Source organism: Varroa destructor, unplaced genomic scaffold, assembly GCF_002443255.2.
Source record: "Varroa destructor unplaced genomic scaffold, Vdes_3.0 BEIS01000002.1, whole genome shotgun sequence".
Lineage (NCBI taxonomy): Eukaryota > Metazoa > Arthropoda > Arachnida > Mesostigmata > Varroidae > Varroa > Varroa destructor.
In genome coordinates, this window is record NW_019211455.1 from 4,554,104 (window position 1) to 4,565,583 (window position 11,480).

Below are 11,480 nucleotides of genomic sequence, written 5' to 3' on the forward strand. Positions count from 1 at the left end.
GCCAATAAAGAGTGAAACAACTCACTTAATTTTTTACAAATTTATCAAAATTTTTTTACGCATTCAACATAGCTTGAATATGCTTACTAACTTCAGAACAGCCATAACGTGTTAGCGCTAGCGTTAATGCCAGGAGACAAAAATATACAATTACGCATTACAGCTTACGCCAAGCAAAACGAAAGTAATAAGCTATCGTAAAAGTTGAAGATATTATAAGCAGAGGTGTATGCTTTCTTTATAGGGGCGGCCAACTACAAACTTGACTTTTTGTGTTGTTCTATAATTAAAAAAACATAAAGCGTTTCGACGAATGGCTGTAATATACGAAGTACATTCGCTTTCTTCGCAAGCCGAAGGTGAAAGGAAAAACACTGATGGACTTGAGCGTCCTAAGGGTTTGTGTCTATTTGTGGTCAGCATTTGTCCAATTTTTTTGCTTCTAACTGAAAAGAGTATATCGGGTGTATTGTTTTTCTCACTTGTATGTCTACTGTCTAACAATAAAGTGTATCCTTCAAAGAATACTTAATCTTTTCTTAAAAAAATGAGTAAGTTTTCGTAAAGAATGAAGTTATTCATTTATTACACACCCCTTTAAGATGGAGATAAAAATAATATGGCCACGGTAGAGTGGCGTTTCCGTCTCATAACCGAAAAAGAGGCCATCTGTATTATTAAAAGCGTAAACATTAATCTAAATTTTTTTTTGTCGATAATATCCATTCTCATTATTTTTGTCCCTCTAGAGAGACTCTCGAAGCGTTTCATTGCGAATTATAAGACAGGCCCAACATTTTGCGTTTATACAAATCTAGCACTTTGTGAACTTCCAAACGGGCATCAGTTTCACTAATTTTAAATTGTCTACACAGTTTTTCAACGTCTGCAAGGACAGTTTAAGACACCTTCTTCTCAAAAATTGCATTTTATTTTTTTTTTTTACAGTATCTTTGTCTAATCGCATCCATATTTGGTGTTTTCGACGGGTTTAGAAACTTTGGATTAACTATAGTGTTTCCTTCGCGTCAAACGAAGATGGAACATACAGGATGTATGTTTATAAATCTGACGTATGGACATATTTCTACGTACACTTCAAGAAATATTTCTATATAATATCCAATTATTTTGCAGTCGAAAGGACGCTCATACCTGTGCACGATGTCACAGTAACCTCCGCTTAAAACAACGGAGACATTAAAAATATTAAGACCTTTCAGTAAATCAAATGCTCGGCTATTTCAGGCAGGGTTTGGCCCCTCCAAAATCCTAAAGGGGCTAACACCCGTCCAGGTATCAGTCATTGTAGCATACATGTCTTCATTGGATTTTTTGAAAAACAGCTTATTTGGAATATCATAATAGACGAAAACAGCTGCATGATAGACATACAGTCACTTTAAACAGTTAAATCTATACTAACGTAATTGCTAAATTAGTTATGTCAGAAGTAACAGAATACAAAGATACACTTCTTTAAAACAGGAGGACGTTACTTACAATTAGAAGACCCGTCATCTTTATTTAACCTTTCTATAGTCCTCCTTTTTAACGCACGAATGTTTTGTCTGCTTTAAGGTTCATTTCACATAAACCCTAAAATAAATTTTCAGAATTATTTGATCCGATATTTGTGATGTTTATTTTGTAAGTTTACATCTGTCGTGCAGCTTCTGCGTAGGCGCAGCCCAATTTCGTCAAATCATTTGTTCAGCCCAAATGAATCTTTTTGTGCACAGTTCCAGTTGCCATGTTTTTAACGCAGGAATGTCACACTTCACAACAGAAATTGTGAAACTTTTACCTGGTTACACATAGAACAGTTAGCAGAATTAGTTGACTGTGGAACAAAAACCAAGTGATTAACGACAAAGTAATTAAAAATGAGCTAAACTCAACTTGATTTAGGAAGGAATATACACAATAAATGTATACTGTAAATTTCTTTACACAGACACGTTCAAAGCTAATAATTAGAGCGTCCTCTGCCATCGACGTATGCTGCCATCTGTATACGTCCTTTAGGGCACTTCTGGTGGCCACCTTCCCTTATTATAGCAACACTACTATTTTGGCGACCTTGATCACATTTAACTATAAACTAAGGTGGCCTTTAGAATATCTACATGCTCAAGAAGTTACTGAAAAGTATGCCATCTTATCTATCTTTAGGGTCAATCTCTAAAGGCTTAATCGGTGTGCGTTACATTACGACGGCCTCTCTACCCCTTTTAACGTCGATAATAAGTAGACGATAGTTCCCTCGGCTTTCGTGAACAACGTCATCGACAGAGTAGTACGCGTGACTACGGACAAAACGTTGCCGATGTTTGCATAGTCTAGTTTTGCGATCATCCGTTCGACAAACCTTGAGCAGATCTTGATGATTTTTACGGATCAAGCCCAACGTTCTCTTGCCATTCGCCACAATAGCGGTTGATCCTGTAAATAGCATAAAGCCAATCCGAGCTGTCGAGAAGCGTGAAGCCTTGAATGTTAGACTTACGACTCCGATAAAGTCGTCTCCTGTAAAGCCGCCAAAGCTGTTTTGTCCCTCAAAAAGGTATGTGGGAAACTATCGATGTTAGCAACAGTTAGCGCACCTATACCGGCGTCATGCTTGGGTATCAAAAACATATAACGTCTTCCAAGTATGTAGAGCATAATTTCGCAATTTTTCCACGAGAATGTACAGAGTGTATTATTAGCAGAATGTATATAGTGTTATTTTTAGTGTCGATGCTTACGACAAAATTTTTTACATCAACATGCAACGAAATAATTAAATCCGGTAACACGTTGCCAGCGGCAATCGTTTCCGTTGCACACATCCCGTTGTTGATAGAATAGTAGAAAAACAGCGACGGACGCTTTCCGTGCCGCATCGGCTCTTTAAAGTTATGCATGCAGTCAGAAATTTTTATTGCTAGTTCGGTACGACCTGTCTCGTTCACATCCGGCTAACGATACCAAATATATATTAGCGGCGCTACACTATTGCACCACGTTCCATTTACGGGTCTATGGTTTTTACCGCAAAAGCATTTGTATCCCAGTGAAAAACATCACTCGTCAGCCATTGATCAATACAAGAAATAGCTGTCGACCTCCGCTGCGAGAAGAACATCGAAAACCGTAGTTACCTTTAGGAGGTACAGGCTTTCGACACCCACTACACGAATGCGCTCCAACTAATGAAGCCCCGAGGCGCAGACTCACACTAATTCGTACAGAGTCGCCATCGGGGAAGAGCGTAGTAAGAAAATGAGATGGTAACGTGCGCAACCATACTTCCGCGGCATTTCTTGTAACTGCACCAGGCCGAACAGATCTTCTTGGGCTCTCTTGGTGCCCTATCGCAAAAAGTCTCTTGAGTCCTCAGTAAAGCTTATTGAAGCTTCAGGCTCATTGGAATTGCTTCCTCCCGAGGGAAATGCGCTAACGTATCTGGTTCTGATCAAAACTGTGGCAATAAAATCGGCATGTACAACGGCCGCCTCCAGTAGGTAGGCCACTAATGCAAAGTACGAGGTGTATCAAACATCAGCCAGTTAATAAATACTGCTATATCTAACCCTGTGTGGGCTTCAAGTGGGCTGTGTCATCGCGTAAGAGTTGCATATTGAGAAGTTCTTTTAGCCTACCCATAACAACAATATTATGCAAGAACAATAGTATAATATGCTATTGCAAGCAACTTTATTTCTAGGCTAATGAGACGTAAATACCAAAGAAAGTGCTAAGAGGCTATATATATATATATATATACTACATAAAAGGAGAATGTCCCATACAATGGCGCGAAACCACATTTGTTTCATCCAAGCAGATCCGGATCGACATTTGATTTTTGCCTATATTATCACTGTCACGTATAACAAGCCATTTGAATTATTAGTTTTGTTACAATGGTATGTAATTTTCTCTATTAATGCCTCACGCTGTAATCGCAGTGTGAATTAACTCACATAAAAAAGACTATGATTTTTTTCTCCCGGTAGTTTCAAATCTTTGCCAGTCTCTATGTGATCTAAGCAACCCTGAATGTTTGTTTATTGCAATGATAAATGTATCGCCAATATATTAATGGTTCATTGTTACATTACATATACATACTAGCACTGAAACTGACCTACAGACACGACGACTAAGCTCACCAGCAACAATAAAGTGTAAACACAAAATCGTTGTGCTGAGAGACCCAACAGCGCCCGCAAATACGCCATATTGTTTGCGGATCGACTAGAAGGATTAGAGCTTCGCTATAGAATCTAATCTTCTAAGAATTCGTGAGTCCAGAGCCGTGAATGGCAGTCAGCCATTTAGCTTACAAGAGGTAAACTCACTAATAAGAAGCACTTCCTTTGAAAGCAATCGCCATGTCTCTAATCAGTGTCATAGTACAAGCACGTTCGCTTAAGTACGTAACTTAGACGAATTCTCACATATCGACCGTTTACAAACTGTCCTAAGAAGATACTTAGCTTGATGAAAATCTACTTTTGATGTTCTTTTACGTGTACACTACCAAAACAAGCTTGGAAATCGTATTACTTCTGTGGGTATGTAGGTGTACCCGGATGGCGAATCGGCAGCTATTTTTCCGTAAAAATCGATTGCGTCTCAACCTATGTTTTGCCATACGTATGTTGTGTCGGGCTAAAGTAACCTGTGCACTGTAGGATATCATCCTTGATAGATAAACCCGCGTCTAAAGGAAGTCGTCAAGGTATGGGTCTATGGGTTTGATAAGTTCATTATAATGCTAAAAAAATAACTAACATGACTGTTTAAAACCGACATTTATTGCGAAATAACAAAATATATTTACCGATAAAATCATTAACTAAAGATTTGATTATAAATCGGCAGAATGCATCCTATGTGCGAGGTAAATTCTCAATCAAGCCAGTGAGTAAAGGTTCTGATCATCAGCATCTCAAGTCCATTCCATTAACAAAAACGTCGGTCAGTTAACGAAAAGAAAGTATTTCCCTAATCTTGAACAGTCTTCAGGAACAGAATTAAATCTTGATCTCATAATACAATAGCTCCGTTGAGACGTATTGTCCAAAGCCAATGTTGCGTAAATTTCTTCGTAATGAATCTATAAGTGGGCGAGTGCACAGCCATGCTGCGAATCAGCATAGGCCGCCCATCCGCCGCCAGCGGAAAATACCCTGCACTACAAAAAAATCATTCTTATATGATGCACTAGATTTTAATATAATTGTTCATGTTTCAATTTTTTGTTCATTAAATGAAGGGTTTGTTTAATGTATCCTTCTTGCTCTAGTTTGTCTAAAAGGGCGAACATTATGTAGTATGTATGCTTTCACGTGTTTTACATTCGATATTCATGCCGGTAGGCATTACTTTACACACCGCTGGCTCCCAGCACGAAATAAGCTGTGTCTACGCCCACTTCCGAACCTAGACCATTACATGTCGCTAAATTCAGTAGAGGGACACGTTACTCGTTGCGTTATCACGGGGACGTACAGAACACGTAAGAAAAAATCAAATAGGCAGTAGCACACCCATTCGGGGGTTGCTTTTTTGGATTATGTTCTTATTTTTTTTATGTTTAATAGACAACGTGTGTGCATTATTATAGCAGTGATAATAAAAGTCTTGTAAGTAGAAACATCACGTGTAAGGATGGTTCCTTGAACTTAGTATGATTGTGGCAGTTCTCTTGGTAGTTGAAACACAGACGGGCATAGACAGACTTCGTTTCGAGCAGGGAGCCAGCCGTCTAAGAGAATGTCTAACGGCCGTACCGGACGTAAAACACGAAACACAGGAAATGACTACATAAAAGGCGGGTTCTTAATGCACCAAAATAAATTAGATTAATTAACAGATAGTATGTAAAGTTTTTAGCAGGATCTGCAAAGGAATAATTTTAGAGTAGCCGAACTAATTTTTACTGTGATCAATTAAATATGATTCATGAATTATTAACTTAAAATGACTGATTACAGGTAACTATAAAGGTTCCAAGGTATTATCCGATTTGATTCGATGTGAGCCACTCCAGCAATTATTATTGCCTACATACACGCCTTTAGTGCAGGTCTTTAAGGAAGCCGAACATTTCTATATTCTTGTGTCATATTAGAAATATTTTACTTTTAGCAAAGTTTTTTTTTGCTTTAGTTTTAATAGCGTAATAAATTACTAAACCAGTTATGAAAAAATTGTTTTTAACTTCAATTGAAAACCTTTACAAATGTGAACCCGTCAGCGAGTCACATCCCGCCCAGCCAGCGACCAGTTTGTTATGTACATCAGTAGAAAATTTCGGGAACCTTAAATTCTCCTGTAGAGTAGAGTCGACCTGTAAAATGGCGAAAGTGTTATAAATTAATTTTAACATGAAATGTGTATTTATAATCAGTCAATTCTGATTCTTCAATAATCGTCTTTGTTTTGATGTGCCTATTTGTAGAGTATTGCAAAGCTTGTTTTCCAAGTCATGGACGTGCATTCCATTTCTTTTCTTGTTACGGGAGAGCAACTATGGACATTCCGTCTCACACTTGGCGCCTTATAACGGTTCACTCAATAAGTCGACCCTCTGCGCATCTAGTCAGAGTACGACTGGGCACATTTGCTGGTTCTCGCTTGGCATCTACCATCAAGTGTTTTGCTTGATTTGCGCCACGTTTTGAACCGGCTGGACAGATCTAAAGGTAAAGTGTTTTTGTAGCAGGCCGATTGTGCGCTACGCTTGTGAAAATGGTGCTGGAACTCGATGATTTTCGTGATGATATAGGTGGATCTGCCGAAAGGATTCGCAAAAACCAAGCAAATCGCTTTAAAGACGTCGGACTCGTCGACAAGGTAACATAGTCTCCTGTTATTCGAATGGTTCATAGAAGACCGCTTTCGACTGCAGCTGACGTAACTTGGAGTAAGCCAGCCCGCCAGCTTGTATCTAGACAACTGGGCTGGTCTTTAATTCATATGGGTGTAGTTAGAAACAAACAATTGGGCTGGAAAGAAATACCGGTGCATATTATAATTGAGCTATAGAACCATTTATTGATTTGCGTCTGTTTAGTTTTAGGTTTATTATTATTATTAAGTGTAGGCATAGCGTACCCTAGTCATCATCCGCCTGCGTCGATTTATGTAATACTTACTAACTATATAAAAATAGCATAGCCGAAATGAATCGTTTTATTAGATGATAACGCTATTTTGAGTAACGATATGTCTTGCGATTTACTTTCATTTTGTCCTGTTATAATCTCAATCTCCCTTCAGAGATGTTAAAAGCCTTTTATAAACGGAAATGCCACGCTGTATAAAACACCACTACAGCTGTTGTTCTATGGTTAAAAAGAAAACTTGGTGGAGCTTCTAGTTTCCATTGGTTATTGCATATCCTTTTTCAAATAAACCTACGAACAACTAAAAAAATTAACAAAGATAATAATTCGGAACATTTCACATTGTCTATTCTTACTGTATTAAAACGATTCGTATGTGTTTATAATAGTAATAATAAACACGTATAACAGTCTCATCCCAACCGCTTTGTTCAGTCGTCACTATGATTTAAGCGCCTAGTTGTCAAGCTACCTAAGTACGTCCAAAATCAACACTATGGGGGGTGTAAATTAACACAAAGGAAATAGATTGTAAATGATTTGTGCCTTTGTGGCCAAATCCAAAAATGGATCTTGATGACACAATTTAGCAAACCTTAGCTGTTCCTATGCGCGACTTGGTAAACGTTCCCGTCAACCTTTAACATGTAAAATCACATTTGTACAGTACAACTATAGGGCGATTGCGGGTGACCAGAACATTTGAGGAGAAGATTATTTTAAGATTTAATTTCGTTCGTTTAACGAAATCCCGTAGCGTCAGGTATACAGCAAAATCAAATGTAACTAATTATCAAAATTTGGTGACAGTATTACCCAGTATGAGTTACGATGTTACATTGAAATTCGACAAAACGCTTAGGAATTGATACCGTATATTTTCACTATCATATAAGACTCCTATACAGGTTTAGCTCATTGTTGCCGCCTACGAGTGTAACTACTTGAGGCTTTCCTGAAGTTCTTTTATTGTGTATTCACTTCAGGTCGTTGAGCTTCACAACGAATGGCGACAACAACGGTTTATCCTCGACGAATGGAATCGATTGAGAAACACATGCTCAAAGGCGATCGGGGAAAAAAAAAAGAAAAAGGAGCCTGAAGGCGAAGCATGCATTTCCGGCGATTTCGCATTTAGCCACGAACTCCAGGCGGACACCATTCGTTCACTTACTGTCAACCAGATAAAATCCGTGAGTATTCATACAGGTCAATTTTGTGGTGCAAACTGTGTTATGTAACGCTTCTAAAGAACTATATATTGAAATCTGTACTCATATTTTGAGTTTCAGGCAGCTTCTTAATTATATAATATATAACGTTATCCAAATCTGAAAATATACGATGTTGTTTCTGTTCGAAGAGTGCGCATAAGGTTTCGACAATGCAAGCACCACATCGCGGCCTGTGTAATAGTGAATTTTAGTGCTAAAGCAACCCTGAATACATGTTATAAAGCTGTTTTCTTTCTCAATACCTGCTTGTCAACGGAAGTATATTAACACGTCCACTGGTATCACACACTGGTGGTAAACACACTGAAAATGCCTACTTTAACGCATGTTTGTGATTTCAGTTTTAAAGTTTTTCGCTGTTTTGTGTTTTGGTTTAACTCCTTTTACCGAGTGCTTTACTCGTACTCCTTACCAATAACACTGCCTTATATCTAACACTACACATTTTTCTGTGTAATTACAATTTATCAAAGCTGGTCGGAAAGGTGGCAGACGCCATTGAAAAGACAAATAAGCGTTTGGTCGAGCTGGAAGAAGAACGCAATGAGAATCTTCGTGAGGTCGCCAATTGGCTTGGCGAAGGAGTCGTTATTTCAGACAATGAGGACAACAATGAAGTCATCAGAACGTATGGAAATTGTACAGTAACGAAGAAATACTCGCACGTTGACCTAATCGTTATGATTGATGGAATGGACGGTGAACGAGGAACTGTTGTTGCTGGCGGCCGTGGATATTTCTTAAAAGGTGGGTATAACCAACAAACGTATAAAGTAGCCAATGTTACCAATGGGCTCTACTACCAGAGTTATATGGTGCTATTGCTTTATTACGAAGTCACCTAGTGACACAGAGGCGGATTCTAAAAGGTGTACGTACTGGTAAACGCGTGAAAAAAACGGAACTTTCATATCGTTACTGCTATAAGGTTCAAACTTACGTTGATATAGGTCCAGCTGTCTTCCTCGAACAAGCACTACTTCAGTTGGCTCTCCAGACACTTCTCAAGAAGGGATACACGCCTTTGTATACGCCATTCTTCATGAGAAAAGCTGTTATGCAACAGGTGGCTCAGCTTTCGCAATTTGATGAAGAATTGTATAAAGTGATCGGCAAAGGCAGTGAAAAGGCTGACGAGAAAGAACTGGACGAGAAATACCTTATAGCGACCTCTGAGCAGCCAATATGTGCCTTCCACCGGGACGAATGGCTTGCTCCACAGGACCTACCGATTAAGTACGCCGGGTTGTCTACCTGTTTCCGTCAAGAAGTCGGCTCCCACGGAAGAGATACAAGCGGCATCTTCCGAGTTCATCAATTTGAAAAGGTTGAACAATTCGTTATTACCTCACCGAATGATGGTGAATCGTGGAAAGCATTCGATGAGATGATTGGCAACGCTGAAGGCTTTTGCCAAGCCTTGAACCTGCCGTACCGCATAGTAAATATAGTGTCAGGTGCGCTTAACAATGCCGCGGCCAAAAAATTCGATCTTGAAGCGTGGTTCCCAGCCAGTGGAGCCTTCCGAGAGCTCGTATCGTGCTCAAACTGTTTGGACTATCAGTCAAGGCGCTTACTAATACGTTATGGGCAGACGAAGAAAATGAACGAGAAGGCACAGTACGTACATATGCTGAATGCGACGATGTGCGCAACAACTCGCGTGATTTGCTGTATACTTGAAAATTACCAAGAGGAGGATGGTATTCGAGTGCCTGAGGTTCTTCGGTCATGGATGCCTGAACAATACTGCCAGAAGATTCCTTTCGTAAAGCCGGCACCAATCGAAGAGGAGGCAAAGAAAAAGGCAAAGAAGTAACCCTGGGACCCCATTAAGGATGCTAATGATTACATCTTTAGTTTTGCTTCCGTATTATCAAATTATTTTTACTGTATGACAGCAAGCGAGAATGCATAGTGGGAGGAGGTGTAAAAGTAAGTGACGTGAAAGATGTGTGGGTAATAAAAAACGTCTTGAGAAATATCTTCATTGTGTTTTCTTTGCCCGATAAAAAATATCTTTCGGTTTATATTTGACCATATACATGAAATATTTTCAGTGCGTTTGCTATTTTTGACAAATATAAAAAGGTAGTTGTCGCCGCGAATTCTAAATAAACTACTACTTCGTGCGTGATATTCAACATACGTAGTTTTGAAGGACAACTGCGAGAAGAGACAAACTCGACTTAGGAAAAGTCTGAATATACACAACTTTGTCTTTCCAGTAATTTCGTTTGCTACGTGTCTCGCCGGGAGGCTGGTAATTTCCGCTTTGAGTCCAACTCTGTTACATATGGACGTTAGAATCGACATAGTGCGTTTTCAGAAGCATCTTGTACAAAACAACTAAGAAGAGCCACATCGCGAAACTAGTACAATGACAATCTAAATTGTATCGTGTTATGCCGAAGTATTTTACTAGAGAAACAAAGGATCTCAAAGCATCTCATTCCGATTCGAGTTAAAATTGCAATACCGCGACTTTCCGTTGCTTAAACCGACCAAAAATTTATTCAGTAGTACACTCATTTTAGCGTTGATTAGCTATCCCGTAAGAATTTATTTACCTTGACTTCCTTTGATTAACGTGAATTTTTGGCTAATTTGATGGAACCGCTTGGTCGGTAGTCAAGACAAAAACTAATTTCGTAGTTCCACACTTTGTTCAGTATCTAAAAATAGTACCTCTATTCGAAAAGCAATTCTACAAATCGCTATTGGCTCAATGGCCGAAAACCAATACAACTTTCGGTGCAATTACTTTCACAGGTTAGTGTCCAATCGTATCCTGCTGTTGTATGTGAGCTTTAAACATTTATCATCAATGCAGCAGCTTATGTTGTTTATCGTCAGTTCATTTCTAAACATTTTCATGTGTTATCATGCTAGCTTCTTAAGACACCATGGTGGGTTCCTTCATCCACAACAGTATGGCAGAAGTCAAATTCTAAATCTACGGTTGCATAGTGGCATAGAGCTATTTTCGGTAGAAATCTGCAATATAGGCTATCAGTCCAAAATAAATGTAGCTAACCTTCCTAGCCTTCTTAATGTAGATTGTTGCTTGCTTCCGAGTATTGCGACGCACGAAATATATTACAAACACATATTTATACAT

General features: G+C 38.9%; 1 protein-coding gene across 1 annotated transcript; it reads left to right on the forward strand.

Moving 5' to 3' along the window:
- Positions 1–6,630: 6,630 nt before the first annotated feature.
- SerRS (Seryl-tRNA synthetase) lies at positions 6,631–10,343 on the forward strand. Its single transcript, XM_022793554.2, has 4 exons — positions 6,631–6,852; positions 8,111–8,317; positions 8,833–9,106; positions 9,310–10,343. Exons 1-4 carry the CDS (start codon positions 6,748–6,750, stop codon positions 10,176–10,178), a joined length of 1,455 nt encoding a protein of 484 aa, XP_022649289.1. The 5' UTR covers positions 6,631–6,747; the 3' UTR covers positions 10,179–10,343.
- The last annotated feature ends 1,137 nt before the right edge of the window (positions 10,344–11,480 follow it).